The following is a 17,949-nucleotide window of genomic DNA, read 5'->3' on the forward strand; positions in this document are numbered from 1 at the left end:
CCAAAATATTGAAAGTTTCTTGTATTATCAATAATTTATAACAGGACTCAATACTTATCTTATCAAAATGAGAGCTCTGCTCTCCGCCTTACCTTTCTCCTAAAGATGAACTATCTTTCAACCTAATCCACAGATCGGAACTAACCCACTTAGGAGCAGGGGCCCGGTGAACTGAAATGAACCTCCTAAACCATTATAAACCTTTATAAATATCTGAACCGTAACCGAACCGATATAATTATTTTTTGAAAAATTTAGACTGGGGTTAGGTGAACTGATTTTTACAAAATTGTTTATAGCTCCTGGGTTTTTTTAGATAATATAAAAAGCAATATATGATTGGATACCTAAAACTATACTCTATAAAGGTGCCTTATAAAAAAATTCTAGAATATAATCATTTTTTTGAAATTTTATTTTTTGTAAAAGTCGTAAATTTGCCCAACAAGCCCCAATAGCGGGGTGAGGCAAACCACTTCAAGGGGCTTCCTAAACCAATGGTTTTTTTAGGCCATAATAAATTGAAATGTATTTTTATTTATTAATAATGATACATATACTATAATTTTATTGTTAAAAATATAATACATATAAATTGAAGCTAATTATATATAAAAATTGAAACTTAATTTTGGTTAATTTAATACACATTTTGGACATATAAAAAATTTATCAAAATTAGCACATGTACCATGTGCCCATTCGTGGCATTCTGCACTGGTATCACTCTTCACCATTATGATGTTTGATATATTCCAGCTTACAACAAACACAAATATCTTTGTGAATAATTTTTTTCACTATTTTTCTCTTGTTAATATTTTCTTTTTCCATTATTTTCTTTTCTTTCTCAATTAATTTCTTTTTATAAGGAGATGATGTAAATATCTCTGCTCTCCTTTTAACTCTCTTGACTCTTTCCTTTTTGGGATGAGGCAAGGATATTGATAAATTGCACGATGGTCCAGGAATATTATCTAAATGAACATAAGACGTAGATGGAGTATCATTACATATATCTAAGTTTTTATTAGTATTTAAAATATCTTTTAATACCAAAGATACTGAGCTTATTCTAATAATGGGCTTTTTGGAAGTTCACATATAGAATCTCCATAAACTGAGGCCACATAATCTTCTTTATTGAATATATCTGTATTCAGTGGATATATTCCACATGCTTTAAAACCATTTGATATATTGAGAGGTGATGCTGCTAAAGGCAAGACAATAACTGATGGAATATCATAAATTGTAAATAATTTTCCTGGATGACTAAGCATCCAGGAATGAAGTGCATTATTGTAATATTTTTTGAGAGGCCCAAAAGCAGACCTATCAAGAGGCTATAATTTATGGGTGCAGTGGGGTGGCAAAGATAATAGAATTATTCCCGTATCTATACAAAATTTGACAGCTGAATAGAAGTGATGTGATATATGATTGTCAAGGATTAATAACAGTTTGGACATTGGAGTACACCGAGTGTGTTTAGAAAAATGTTTCAAAAAAATAATAAAATCCTCCTATTGCATCAGAGCCAGATGGACCATCTCTAACAAAATAATCATAATATTTTTTCCTGGGAAAAAGAAACATTAGAGGAGATGCATGGCCAATTGCATTTACTGATAGAGCTAATGTTATTAAGGTACCCCTTTTTGCAGAAGTCATAGATCCTACCTGTTTTTCCCCTTTTGTGCAATTATCTTGGATGGGGTTTGAACTGTGGTAAGTCCAGTTTCATCCATGTTGTAAATTGCCATAGATTCTAATTTATGTTCATCTAATATTCCTAAATATTAAATGTAAACATTTACTTAACAAATCATTTAATAAACTTTTATATAAATCAAAAAAGTATAGAACATTTTCTTCATTAAATCCAGTTGCCCTAGCCATACTTGTAGCTTCAGGGGATCTTAAGGAGAGAGTAGGATTTCTTGACATAAATCCTAAATACCAGTCATGGCCAGCCATTGAATTGTCCTTCCAAGATTTAGGAAATTTTTTCTTCATATTTACTGCCATTTGGTAGGCTAATATTTTTATCTAAAAAACAATATAAAATAATGAAGAATAAACTATACCTTTTTAATTAAAAGGCCATAAAAAATTTGACTAGATTGAATCAGATATTTAGTTATATCTCCCTCTTCTTCTTCTGTGAATATCCTCTTTTTATTATTTTGTCCTACACTAGTAAGTATGCCACTTTCTTGATATCTCTTATAATACCTCATAAAGTTTGATCTAGGAATACCTAAAATAAAAATGTCATATAAAATATATAATTATTTAATTATAAGTTTAACATTTAAGAACATAAAATTTAAAAATGATAATCTCTTTACCATTACCATTTAGATTTTATTAGCATATTCTCTATTATTAAATATTGCTAAAATTTGATTTTAATGTTTAAGAATTACATAAAATTAATACAATAATACTATATTTCATCTAAATTGTAATCAATCTAAAATATAAGATCATTTATAAATTACATTTAATAAAAATATTTACATAATTTCTATTATTAAATATTGCTAAAAATTGATTATATTGTTTAATATTGTGATTATATCTTAAAAATAAGACAGATAATGTAGATAAATTTACCTGTAAGTTGGCTAGTCTTCCTTGTTGATTTACAATTTTCATATACCCTAATAGCCTAATTACAATTATAATATTAATTCATTAAATTTTTATATACTTCTAAATAATTATCAATATTAAATGATTCTCCTATATTAATTTTTTTGGATTTATATTTTCGCACCATATCGAATAATGTAATAATTGCTAAAAAAAATTATTGAAATGGATTGACATGTATGGTTTAGCAAGCCCCGCTAGCTCTAAATTTACTAATCATGATTGAAATATTATATAGACATAATAAATATTCATAAAACTTTCCCAAATTATAGAAGAGTGTTTAAACTTTGCCATAAAATTTAATTTATATATAAATGAATATATATTTTAATAAAAATTAAAATTCTGTCATGTAAAAATCTTTAGAAAATTTCATCAAAATTTTATTTCTTAAATAAAATTTTTAATAATTAATCATTTCAAAAGATTTTTTGTCTATAGATGTAAACTAATAAAATCTATATTAGGATAAAATTTTAACCTTCTAGTGTTTATAATTTTAAAATAATATTAAATGGTTTGCCAAGCCCCACACCTAACCCCAGTCTCCCCCAAATATTTTTGAAAAATAAATATTTTACTGTGTTATTTATATAATTATATACTGGTACATTATTTTCGCTGATATCATTTCTCTATTCAAATTATTTAATTAAAATTTGAAATCGCAAAATTATTTTGCATAATAAAAATCAGAGACACCGGGCCGGGCCTGATTTTTTTGAAAAAATACCCGGGCCGAACCGTATATTTTATAACCAAATATTTTAATCGCCATTATTAGCTATAAAAATTAAAAATAAATAAAAATTATTTAAAAAAAAGGCCGGGCCTGATAATAAAACACATGCTGGGCCGAAAAAAAATTTTTGAAAAAAAAAATCCAAGCCGTACAAATGGTACTTCTGCAGTCTTAAAAATGATAATATTTTTATATAATTTATAAAGCTTGTAATATGAATTGTTCAAGAGTTGATTAAATTTTCCGATACTTTTTTAAATTTTATATGAAAAATTTCAGATATTTGTTAAAAATCAATAAAATATAAGGTAGTATCTTTTTTTTTAAAAAGTATCTAAGATTCTTTTTTTTAAAAAAACTCTAATTAGTCAAAATCAAATGATATCAAAATAAAATAATACGAAATAGTGTTGATAACCACTCGATTTGAGGCAATTTTTAAAAACGGCTAACTCAATATTTTTGCCAGAAAAATATTGCCTAAGCTTCGCGATTCCGCGAGTATATATCTAAACTTTTGTGTAGTGTTGTTAAAAGGCTCGATTTGAGCCAATTTTTAAAAAAGGCTAACTCAATATTTTACAGAAAAATATTCCCCAAGCCTCTAGATTTCGCTAATAGGTGTTAGGACTTTTGTGCCATCTATGGGCAAACTCTTCAGGCTTGTTGCAATATTATTCTTGATAAAATATTGAGTTAGCTGTTTTTAAAAATCGGCAAATCAATCCCTTTAACAACACTAATGCCAAATAAAGATATAATTGTATATTTTTTAAAACTGTATATTATAATAATGAAAATAATATCAGAAAAATAAATCAAATTACTTAGTCAAAGAATTTAACAATAAATCCTCATTATTTTTTAATATTATCCAAAACAATCTGTCATTACCTCTAATTCGACATTATTTTCTGCATTATTTGAACAAAATGTGCTACTTTAAAATAAAAGTAATTGATATTTTTTCTAATAACGAATTTGTTTGCGCATTTACTTACACATTATTTCTAAGAATAAATAATGTTTTGTTAATTAATAAATCTTAAAGGTGTTTTTTTTTCTTTCGTATACCATAACAATTTTTAAAATAGGGGTGAGAAATAATATTTAAAAATGCAGTTTTAAAATCAATATCAAATTCATAAATATCTTTTTTGAGATTTTTATAGTGAAATAGCTAATGGCTGGCAAAAATGAAAATCAATTTGAAATAATTTTTTGACAACATAATTAATTGTGTCTCCTCCTGCTATTATAATTTTACTCTGTAAAGGGAACAAATTTATTTTAAAAAGATTATAAATAATTAAATCATAATTCAATTTAACATTTTTTGGCCTTTTCTAGTTTTTCAATATTTATTTCATATTTTATTCAATTTTAGATGATATTAAACATCGTTTTCATTATCAATCATTAATATAAAAGTTTATTAAATTTGAAAAATTTCCAAATTTAACAAATAAATGATATAGAATATGAAATGGAAATCATTATAAATCTGATTTTAAATAAATTTATTTAATATGCTTTTTGATGCTTAGCGAAAGGTGAGTTTGCAGAGTTATTTTTAAATTTGTGGCATTCTTCACACTTTTCAGTTATTTTATTATTGGTATATTGGGTGACTTCAAAAATGTTCCATTTAATATACTTAGCTTATATTTGTTCCTTGTGCTTTGTTTCAGATTCTATAATTATATCTTCACCAACTTCTTCTATATCATTACATCATCCATAATTTTTGAGCTAAATAAAATCATACAAAATGATAATATATTATTCATTTAAATTTTAAAATACTATTAAATTAAATTTTAACTATAAGAATAAATTAAATAATTTTTTTCAAAGTATCTGTAGTATCTTTTTGAATGAAAAAATAATTAAGATGCAGATATTTTTAAATAATTGTATCCTTGATATAAGTTATTTTCAAAAAGTTAAAATAAGATACATAATACGCGATGCTGCCTAAGCCAAACCCTGGAATGGTTAGATATGAAAGTTACATTTAACTTATAACTAGTTATTTTTTTAAATAAATATAGCTTGTAACTAGTACAAGTTACAGTAGATATAATTATTTTGAAACAATATAGTAATAAATATAAATTATTTTTCTTTATAAAGGAAAATTAATTTCAAGCATTATTAATTATGTTATGCTATGTATTAGATATCAACTCAGCTCTTAAAGCTATTTTAAATTTATCAATTTATATTTACTTATGGCCAAGCGCGTTCTGTTGATATTTATTTTATTTTTTTAATATAAACCATTAAGGAAATTCTAGATTCTGCTATTTCTAAGCAAAATTGGAAGGGCATACTAATATCCCTCCTGGTAATTTTAACAGTCTGTTTTTTGATTCTGCTTGCTATCATCTTAGTAACCCCAAGTAAATATCTTTTAAATTTTAATTCATATAGTATAGTTGGTTGAAATATAATTTTAAATTATTTTTACACAAATTATTTGTAAATATCGGTAAAATGCATTCGATTTACAATATTTGACTGAATAAAAGTTATAGATACCAGACCAGTATCATCAACCTTTTGAGAATAGTTCAAAGCCGATACTCTCAATTTTATTAAGGGAAATGTGCCATAAATGACCATATTTGATGACTGGTCACCACCCTTTAACTTCTTATCTGGACAGATTTCTCTCAAAATTGGTCAAAATGTGTATATTTATGATATGTATCTTACATAAGTTCATAATAGAGCAATCTAATAAAAAGATATTTTAAATAAATTTTATTACCTCTTTCTAGAAAAATCACGTTACTTATTTTTTTTGTTTGATGATTATGATTAATGATATTTATATAAATCCTTAGGCATTAACCATTATTCGCGCTGTATAATAGACAGGTGAGTATTGTTTGTCATGTATTGACTGGCCACAATTTATAACATTCATATTGAAATGAAAAGCTCGTGCAAAGCAACATTTGGTGAAATTTCAAATGATGAACAAACTTAAGAATGTTTAACAAAAAGCAGTGGCGTAGCCAGGATTGATCCATGGATGGGGGGGGGGGTTCAATTTTTTGGGGGGCTTCGCCCCCAAACCGCATTTTCCAATTTTGTGCTTTATTGGTGTCTAACCACTATAGTAGCCAGCATAAATGAAAAAAATATTAGTAACAAAATTTTGGCCAAATTTATGATTAATACGCGACTGAAAGCATTATTCTGAAAATTTTATCAATGTTTAGTCAATTGTAAATTAATTCAATCCATTCGGTGTAGAAAGAGAAGAATAAAATCGCCTCTCAAACCTCCCATTTTTTATGATCACTCAATATATCTTATTCTATGTTAAAAATAATTATTTTAATTAAATTTTTGCATATAACAAAATTTTTCAGAGAATTTCATTATAGATTTTATTTATTATTAAAATACTTTAGTATAAATAACACCCCTTTAATTAACTATGTATTTATTTTAATGATAATATACAATAAAATAAATTTTACAGATTATATTAAAAATTTATTCTAAATAACTATATTTAAAAAAAATAGAATTACAATAAAATATGAGTAATTCTTGTGCGGTATTTAAAAAAATCTTATTTAACAATTATAATATAATTAATATAAAACATAAATAATTCTTATTAGAGATCCTCAAAAGTAGGAAAATCGGGATCAGGCTGGGTCGGGCCTAATATTATTTAAAAAAATTCGGGCCGGGTTGGGTCGGGCCTTGGAAATTTTTTTAAATATATCTAAGTGTATCAATATGTTAAATTTTTTAAGTAAAATAAAAATATTTGATTTTATTTATACAAACTAGACACCATATAACATATATCTTTTATTTTGAGTAATAATAAAAATGAATTTCTATATTTAAATAAATTCGGGCCAGACTGACAAAACTTTTTTTAAAAAAATTTAGGGTTCGGGCCGGCAAAACTTTTTTAAAATAATTTCGGGCCTGCTTGAAAAATTAGACCCGATGCAGATTACTAATTTTTAGTGCAAATGCAATATTTTTATTAAAAATAGTATAATATATAAATATTATGACTAAGAATTCATTATAATTACGTTATGAATATAAAAATTTTATGACTAAGATCATATTATAATAATATAGCAATTTTATAATTTGAATTTATAAAGATAGGTCTACTTTTCTGTAAGATGTGGTTAATTCATCTAGAATCAAATTTTTATCTAGAATAATCTCCTTATAAATATTTAATATTGTGAATCCATTTAAACGGCTTTCACCGGTGCCATTTCTTAAATAGGTTTTTAACCTTTTCAAAGTTGAAAAAGACCCGGTAAGGTAGCTAAGATAAAAAGCAATGTTTTGATATTAGGCAGGGAATCTAAAGTGCAATTATACATGGAAAGAGCCTGCAAAGCATATTTTGGTCTCAAAGAGTACTCTATTCTGTCAAAATTTTTATACCAAAATTCGACATCACAAAGTAATTTATCATACGATCCTGATAATTCATCAGAATAAAACTCTGAGATTTTCTTAATATCCTCTCGCGTTTAAAGTGTATTTAGACTCAACCAGCAAAAGAAAATAAAAGCTGTTTAAAATAAAATTGTGATTAATAAATAATGTGTCATTAAGGAGAGTAAAAATATTTATTTTATAAAAATCCTCAATCGTAGATGCATTAATATTTAAGCGATTGGACTATCTATAAACTACTCTAGGTTTAAAATTTTTAATCCCAAACATATTAGCGATCACCTTTACTTTCTCATTATATTTACCAAATTAAATGATTTTTTTTTTATTTAAAAATTATAAAAAATTAATTAAAATTTTTAAAACTGTCTAATTAGTTTAACAATATAAATTTTATTATTAAATTTATAAATATCTAATTTAACTATGCCAGAAAAAATTTACAATATATTTTATTTTTATTGTTATTTAATATTTTACATATAAATTTTAATATATATTTTTAAACCATGTTATAATTTAAAATTCTTATTTGTTTTTTAAATATTTCATTTTCATATCGTATATAATTTTATTTATAAATTGAAACCATTTTTTATATAAAATTATTTGCAATAAGAAAAAAATTTTAAAAATAAATTTACTAAAAAAGTTTTTAGAATTTTTTTTTAAATTAAAAAATTATTTTTTCGGTGGTTATGGGGGGGGGGGTTAAACCCCCCCCATCTTCTCTACGCCACTGACAAAAAGATAACTAAGATATTTATATATAATATTATCATTAAATAGTTGATGATCTTGAGACTATAATTAATTTTTTATATACCTAAAATATGAAGAAATATTAACATAGGTCTATATTTTTTTTTCCGTTCAAAACACTTTTTTCTTTTTTAATCGTAAGAATAAGAATAATTTTTATTTCTTTTTTTTCTAAAAAAATATAAAACGTATTTTTATTTCTTTTTTTTCTCTCTATCTATTTAATTAATGCAAAAAATAAAATAATTTTTTCTAATTTATAAAATAGCAATTTTCTTTTAATATATCACAAGAATGAATGCGCAAAAAAAATCAAAAAAAATATTAATCACAATAAAATGCTTATTATACAAAATGACTCCACGCTAACACGATACACATAACACGCCCCCACTAAATGAAAACCCAACTTCGCCTTTCACCTCTCACCCGGCATACCTATCGTCCCTTTATGGTGTTTTATGAATTTATACGATTGTTAGTGTCTTAAGTTCCTTTGTGTGTCGCTATTGTCGATTTCTCGTAGAAATTATCTTAGTTCGACGTGGCTTCATTTATCTTTTGTACAATCTATTAACTATTTTGCTAAATCAACCATTATATGGTTGATTCCCTTATTATTATTATTATCAATCACCCCGCTATTTTTATTATTATTATCAATCACCTTGGTATTGAGCTATAAAAGATACTTTTTAAATGGATCTAGATACAGATACATTGTCTTAAAAGTTATCTAGATCCATACATCGTCTAAAAGGTTATCTTGATACAGATACAATTTTTAAAATGTATCTAGATTAGGCCTATTCAAAAATAATTCGAATAATTCGAATCTAATCGAATAATTACGAATACGAATAATAAATTATTTGTTGTATCTGAATACGAATAATCATTTATTCGATTCGAATAAAACGAATTATTCGTAATATTTAATAAATTCTTTAATAAATCTAACATTTGTCATTTCTATTTGTTGACCTGCCAATCTGACAGGTGATGTGTTTGTGTTTATAAAAATTCTAGCACATTTTTATTTGCCACATTTTTTGAATCTCACGAAAAGTTTATTTTTTGAATCTCATAATAAATTATATTAAAAATTACATAAACCAGAGGTATATAAAAATATATTACATCTCTACAATAATTATTGTTAGCTAGCTTAATTATGTTAGAGGAGAATGCTTCTGATGAAATTATGCTTGAAGTTGAAGATGAGAAAATTTCCTCACAAAAGAGAGCAATCATATGGGATCAATATCAAATCCTTAAAGGTGAAAAGGCTGCCTGCAATCATTGCAAGAGTATTATAAAATGTAAAGGCAAAACACTCCTCTTATTAATCATTATAATAGGTTTCATTCACACCTTAGTAAAAAAAATAATAAAATAGACCTTTTTTTAAAGTCTACACCAAATTCTTCAAAAAAAATTAATTTTAAGGATAATTTATTAAAATTATTGATAAATAATAATATACCTTTTAAAATTATTAATTCAAATGATTTTAAAAATTTTATAAGTGATGATTGTTCTGTAAAATCAATATGCTCCAATACTCTTAAATTGCACATGTATAATATATTTGCAGAAAAAGAACAGTTGAGGAAAAATATATAAAAATAAAAGTCAGATTAATTTTTCTGACATTTGGACTAGCAACACAGGTTCCTTTTTTAGGGCTAACAGCCCATTTTATTGATGATAGTTTTAAAATAAATAACGTAATTTTGGATGTCAGTTCAATAAATGAAACACATTCAAGTGAAAATATATTTAAAGCCTTTGTTAAAATAATTAAAAATTATAATTTAGAGAATAAATTTTTTTATATAACTTTAGATAATGCAACTAATAATAAAACATTTATTGCTACATTTTCTTTAAAATATCCATTAATAAAAATAGGGCACATATGATGCTTTGCCCATGTAATTAATTTAATATCCAAAGAAATTTTAAAAATTTTAGATCCTTTAATTCTAAAACTAAGAAACATTATTAGAATGATTCGTATGTGGTGGAAGGCAAATGCATATCGGATCCCCATACTCTCGAAAATGGCAAGGGATTATCTATCTATACAAGGAACATCAACTGCTTGTGAAAGGCTTTTCTCAGTTGGAACTAATTTATTGTCAAAAAACCGCATGTCATATAAGAAAGAAAATAAAAGAAAAACTATTTGCCGTAAAAATGGCTTAAATTATAAATTAAATTAATTATATACATTTTAATTTTGTTTATAACTTGATTATATATTATTTATTATCAGATTATTGATTACATATTATTATAATGTTTTCTGTTTAAAATCAAATTTGTAATAAAAAAATTTGTCAATATATTTGAGTATGATTTATTTTATTAAAAAAATTTATTCGAAATATTAGAATAATTCGAATCGAATACAAATAGTAGATTTTATTATTCGTACAAATTCAAATAGTAAATTATTCGATTGGTTAAAACAAATCGAATAGGAATAATGCACTATTCGATTCGAATTCGTTTTTGAATAGGCCTAATCTAGATACAGCTACAATTTTTAATACTCTTATATAAGCTTTGCATAAACCTAAATTAGGATTCTATTGTGAAAATGTATGAAATGAGCTGAAAACATTATTGACTAGATATCGCATTTATCAAAATATAACTAAAGTAATGATTTTCAGATTTTAATATAATAATATAATATATGAAAATTTATGATTAAATGATTATAAATAATTATTAGATTTCAGTAATAAAATATTTTCAAAATTTTGGTCATTAAAGCATCCTCGTTAATCCGTGAAGACATTTTTAGCTACACTAAAATGCCTTTCTACTGGAGCACTTGAAGGGATTGTGTTGTTATATTTTATGAATACAATTTTATATCAGGATATTTATTCTCTTAAAATACTAAAATCTGGAAATTCATTTTTAAAATTTGATAAGTATCAAAATTTAAATCATTATTAACAATCATATCTGCTGCTGTGAGGTACTAAAAATATAGGATATTAAATTAATTGTTTTTTTTCGTAGGTTATTTGTTTGCAATCAGTTGAAGACCTTGATAATTCATCAACTAATCTTTGTATTAATTGTTTCAGTGTTTGATTTTTTCTCTTAAAATTAAAAATTACAATCGTAAACATTTATTTAGTATCTATAGCCTTAAATGTTTTACAATGTTGCAAGTTGAGATAATGCTAACTGAAATTTTTGTATTTTTTAGTAGATATGGCAAACATTTTACTATTAGAGATTTGTTTTATTTATTTTGAGATATTATTTTAAAATATGCTCAATAAATTGGGCATGAAAAAATGTCTGAACTTGTTGCATTGATTATTACTTCTTCCTCTTCCTCTTCCTCTTCCTCTTCCTCTTCATCACTATTAATATTAATCTAAAATACTTTTTAAAATTAGTATAATAAAATAAAATTAACTAATTCCATTGAAAATAAAAATGGCAGATTTCTTGAGTTGCATTGTAATATTAAAATTTGTCTGGTTTATTGATAAACTCTGACATAATATTTAATGTTAATGAATATTTATATCTATTTTTTTATATATGTTTTAATATTTTATACATATATATATAATTTGTAGCCTTAATATTTTTTAATATATATATATCGAAATTATATGCTCATATGAAATAAAATAAATTTTGAATTCAAGTATTTTTGTTTATTATATAAAAAGCGTTAAATAAAATTATATCAAAATGTATCTTAAAAAGTATCTAAAAACCGATACAGATATGTCCAAAAAAATTTCTAGATACAGATATTTTAATCAAAAATCTATCTATACCGATACCACATTTTTATATCTAGATACTTTAACAACTGATATTTATAATAAAATTCTTAAATAATACATTATAGCCAGTTAATACATAGCATATGGCCAGTCAATATATACCATGTTTTAACTGGTCAGCAAAACAACTTTCACATATTCTCATCTAGCTCATAAATTAGTATAGATAAAGCTTTGATTCAAATTTTATTTTAAAGATTAAGAATTGGGCTACACATTTATATAAAATTTGTTTGAACCCAAATCGTAATGCCTTTTTTTGATAAAAGCAAAAACATGGCCATTTATGGAACATCTCCCCTACACCTCAAGTTTTTTGAAAGACTTGATATTAGACCAGATAAATGTTTTGGGTAGTAGAACAGCACCGTAAATGATTTGAGAGTAGTAATGGGGATAGTAACAACTTTCTTTATCCCACAAGGAAAAATAAATTTTTTCAAACCACTTTGTTTTGGACCAGATAAAAGGTTTTGGGCAAGAGATGAGTATTATAAAATCTCTCGGAATAATTTGAAATGAATAATATGATTTTTATTATTCTACGAGAGAAAGAATTAAATTGACAAACTAAATCTTATTATGCAGTTTAATACCAAGTTATTAAAAAAATTGTATTTCGGAAGAAAAGATATTTCCACTATTTATTAACTACTCCTAAAGGTTTTGCTAAAATTATTTATTATCAAAAAATTTTATCGGTATCCTAAATTATGCTATTTAAATTTTTTATTTTTCCTCGTGGAGTCAAGAAAATGAACACAATCAACTATAAGTACTCTTAAAAGATTTGTAGTATAATAATACTGCCTATTTCTTTTTATCCGTTCCAAAAACATGTTTTTAGAAAAATATTGTTTTAACCCTCGTGTATGGATTGAGAAATTTCCACTATCAATCGAAAAAATTTAATAATACTAATTTAAAACCAATATTTTTAATAAAATATTTTTTTCACAGCCATGATAATTATCTTAAATTAATGGGCAATTCTTAAAACAAGCTTATTCGTGATAAGTCAAAGATGGAAGGTCCCCATTATGTCTAAGAGTGAATACTATTATTTAAATCAAAATGTATAAATTACCTTTTATTTGTTACTCATATCAAATTTTTGAATTCTAACCCCCCCTCCTCCAGACCAGGTTTAACCCACTAAGACAAAGGGAGAATTCTATTATTTGAGTCGAAATATATTTTAATTAGCTTTTATTTGATACCCATATCAATAATTTGTGTTGATAAAAATATTCCTGACCCCCCAAGAACAAGACCCGACTACTTAGAGTGATAATTATAATTGCAATAAAAAGATATTTTAATTGCCTAATTCGATACCCATATTAAATTTGTATTTTTTACCCCCACCTTCTCTCACCCCTAACCAAGTTCAACCCATTAAACCCAAGAGTGAATACTTCAGGTTAAAATATATTTAAATTAGCTTTTATTTGATACCCATTTTGTGTTGATTAAAATATTACTGACCCACTAGACCTAGACTCGCCCATTAAGGAGAAAATGTTGATCCTTTTTTGATAGATTCTTTTGATTAGGTATCGATTGATACCTATGTGGAACATATCTACTTTCACTAGACCCCAAAAAGACAATTTTAAAAATAAATTATTAGAAATATAATTTGAGAATCCGTGTGACAAAAGCTTTTTATTATATAAGCGATGACAATACACATCTAATCGCATCACATCTTAAAATATAAATATATATTTATTATGGATTTTAAATATTTAGATAATTGATTTAATTAAAAAAAATTACATAATAAATCTTCATTTTACTGATTTTGATAACAAAAATCTAATTTATCTATTTCAATAATAAAAGTTATTGATAATCTCATTATTTTGACACATCTTTAATATAAATAATATTTAGAACATGTGAATGAACCATCAAAATCTCCGCTATCATTTCAAGATTTTCTGAAATTAGAATTCGAATTAAAATCTATTCATTATAAGTGGATATCAGGTAATATTTTATTAAATATATCAAAAAATGAAAAGTCCCGATCAGAAAGGGAATTTCGGTGGCCTTAATATTTCTGCGGTACACTTCTGCCATATGTCAGATGTAGTGTTGATAAATGGCTCGTTTTGAGCCGATTTTTAAAAACGGCTGATTCAATATTTTATCCAGAAAAATATTACGCAAGCCTGAAGATTTTGCTCATAGAAGGAACAGACATGTATTATCGAAATCTCGAGGCTTAGACAATATTTTTCTGGCTAAAATATTAAGTTAACCGTTTTAAAAAATCGGCTCAAAATGAGCCGTTTAACAACACTAGTCAGATAAGTTAACCCTAATCCCATATGAGAAAGGTTTGCCCCTAGAATGTCAAATACCAAAACTGCTTTGACCGGCAGAAAAGGTGGAATCAAACAAATATCCAGCCTCAAATAACGTTTTTTGGTACTTGTGGGCATTTTCAGACTTTGTGATTTTGGGAACTAGGCCATATCTTTTTAAAAAATAATATGGAAAAAATATGTCTACTATCTATGGGGATTTTATTTTTTTAAATGTCTTATACAAAACACAAGGGTAGAAGTATATAAAGAGAAAATCTTAAATGATTTTAAAAGAAATTAGAGAAATAGAATGATTTTAAAAGAAGTTAGAGAAATAGAATGATTTTAAAAGGAGTTAGAGAAATAGAATGATTTTAATAAACATGAATTTAATTAAATGTATAAAATTGATTTAAAAAAGATAGATATAAACAAGAAATCATAGAAAGATTATAAGATTAAAAGAGAAGGAAGAAGTATTTTTAATTATAAATGATAAAAAAAATAAAAACAAAAATTGCATTATAAAAAGAAATGGACGATTAAAAGAAAATTATATATGGTAGGTTATGTGTGATAAAAATTTTGATAATAAAAATATAAGAACATCGAAGAGGGATAACAAATATTATATAATATATTACAATTAAGAGAAAATCTAATACAGGATAAGAGAAATAGAAAGATTCTAATAAATGAAAATAAAAGAAAAGTTAACAAAAGAGAAAATTTACAAAAAATTCGAAGATTTTCTGCAATAACTAATGATCAAAAATTATAGAAGATATTAGGAAAGAAATAATAATTTTTGAGAAATATATTATAGGACAAAAGATTGATAAAGTTGAAAATGAGATCGAGAATATATAAAATATTAAATTTAGAAAATTGGCATATAGAAATATGGACAAAAAATTAGAAATAGAAAGAAGATGATTAAAAATTCAAGAATAAAAATAATGATGATTTACACTTTTTTGAATAGAAGTTTTCTTTTTTTGATTTAACATTTTTCTTTGTCATATAGGGCTTGTTTTTTCTTTATGATCTTTTTCTTCGAGAAGATTTTTTTCTCTTTTATTCAACATTTTTATTACCCTTTGATACTTTCTTAATTAAACTTTTCACTTCCTTGTTTGGAATATTTCATGACAAAAAATGATTTAAAAAGATAGCAAAATAGGTCACAAAGTGCGCAGAATTCACAAACTACGCAAAATGTAATAATAATTAAATAAGGCAAAATGAAGAAAATCTAAAGAAAAAAAAGTATTGAAAAATTTAATTAAAATAAAAATGAATCATAGACACTCATAATCTTTCAGAAAATTGAAGAAAATTTAATTCTATTTAAAATTTTAAAAAAATCAAAAAAGTACTCATATCTTGGTTACTTACTCAAATAAAGAAATATTAGAGGAGGTATTTTGCTATATTACGCAACATTTAAATGATTCAATTAAGCTGAAATCGTGCTTTCTGAATTGTTGCATTAATTTTTTTGAATGCTTTTCTGCTATTTTGAGTAACTTTATCCAGCCTTTTGCATGTTTTTCTGAGGCCTTGCGTATTTTTGTGTCATCTTGCTTCATTTAGCCTGTTTTTATGTGATTCTACTAATTATTGGCATTTTGCATACTCTTCTGAAGTTTTGGGTAATTTTGCTTCATTTTGCTTGCAGCATAAAATTCTCATACTTTCTGCATTATTATATCCTTTGAGTCATTTTACAGGCTTTTTTAAAATTAACGTCATTTCCTGCTCTTTTATATTATTTTGAATTGTGCCATTTTACATACTCTTCTAAATATTTGCGTCACTTTCCATTATTTAAAAAATCCAATGCAAAAATCGTAATAGACATCAATAAACGCGTGGAAGGAAAAGTAAATTTCCATAATATATAATTTATATTTACAACAAAAAATTATTGATACTAAATATAATCATATAATTATTTCAACTACTGAAATTGTAGAAAATAAATTATATCACCTGTAGATAATGATATCATTTAAAAGAAGCATGAGCTGAACTACTCATTCTTCGATTAATTAATTTTACATATATAATCCTATTATAATATCAAATATTAAATAAAAGTGTATCCATTAAAAAATTAATATATTGTAGTTTAAGGCTTATATCTTATTCAAAATAATTTGTTCACATTTTAAAATTTTTAGCCAATTTGGAACATTTTTACAAATTCCTCAAAATTTCCCAAAATCCCTTGTAATTTTCCAAAATTCTCGGAAAATTCCCTATATTTTTACGATATACTCATTTGCGTGCTTTTCTAAATATGATTCATTTTTATTTTAATTCAATTTTTTAAAACATTTTTTTGTTTTTCTTCTTTTTTTGCCTCATTTTTGATCTTTTCCGATATTTCCTTTCATTTCAACTTTTTTATATTGATACTTTAATTTAAAATAAATATTTCTTTTGATTTCTTCAGGTTTATCTCATTTTTAAAAATTTTTATTGGGTTTTCCTCCCTATTATTTCATATTTTGTTCTTATTCGATTTATTTTCATTTTTTTAAATATTATTTTTGATTCTCTTTTGTTTTAACGTAATCGGTATATTTTTAATGTTTAAATTTTTATACCATTTTTTTTATTTTACTCAATTTTTGGTGACTTTTATTTTCTTGTTACTCCCTTAATTGTCCTTTTTCGATTTAATTTTGTTAACCGCTTTTTCAGAATACCTTAATTTGATTCCTTTTTATGTTAGCTAGATTTTTAGTACACTTTTATATCAAAATATATTTGAAAAATATTTTGGCAATAAACAAATTTAAAAAAGTTTTAAAATGACCATAATGACAATTGTCAGTTGTCATTTTTGTGGATTATATTAGCATTTAAATAATACCAAAATGAATTTAAAATATCATTATTTTGGCAAAAAAAATGTTTTTCAGAAAATAAGGTAACTGTGAAAAAAAGTCACCAAAAATTGCAAATACTAAATGAAAGAGAATATAAAAAAATAGGCAAAAAAAGGAAAATCGATCTCAAAAATTAATATAAAAGATAATAATCTAAAAATAAGTTGATTTCGATTTTAAAAAAATTGTTAGAAAATACTAAAAAATTAAATTCAAAAATATTCAAAAATTAAGTTGAAATAGTCGTTTTTGCGTCAATTTGCGTGCTT

General features: G+C 24.6%; 1 protein-coding gene across 1 annotated transcript in view; it reads left to right on the plus strand.

Moving 5' to 3' along the window:
• LOC135926883 (prolyl endopeptidase FAP-like) overlaps positions 1–17,949 on the plus strand; it is a 77,917-nt gene that overhangs the window by 7,517 nt on the left and 52,451 nt on the right. Inside the window, exons 2-3 of the mRNA XM_065462817.1 lie at positions 5,697–5,811; positions 14,362–14,457. Coding sequence (XP_065318889.1) covers positions 5,697–5,811; positions 14,362–14,457 — 211 coding nt within the window. The remainder of the gene's footprint in view (positions 1–5,696; positions 5,812–14,361; positions 14,458–17,949) is intronic.

This window comes from Gordionus sp. m RMFG-2023, chromosome 1 (assembly GCF_954871325.1).
Source record: "Gordionus sp. m RMFG-2023 chromosome 1, tfGorSpeb1-WG-v2, whole genome shotgun sequence".
Classification (NCBI taxonomy): domain Eukaryota; kingdom Metazoa; phylum Nematomorpha; class Gordioida; order Chordodea; family Parachordodidae; genus Gordionus; species Gordionus sp. m RMFG-2023.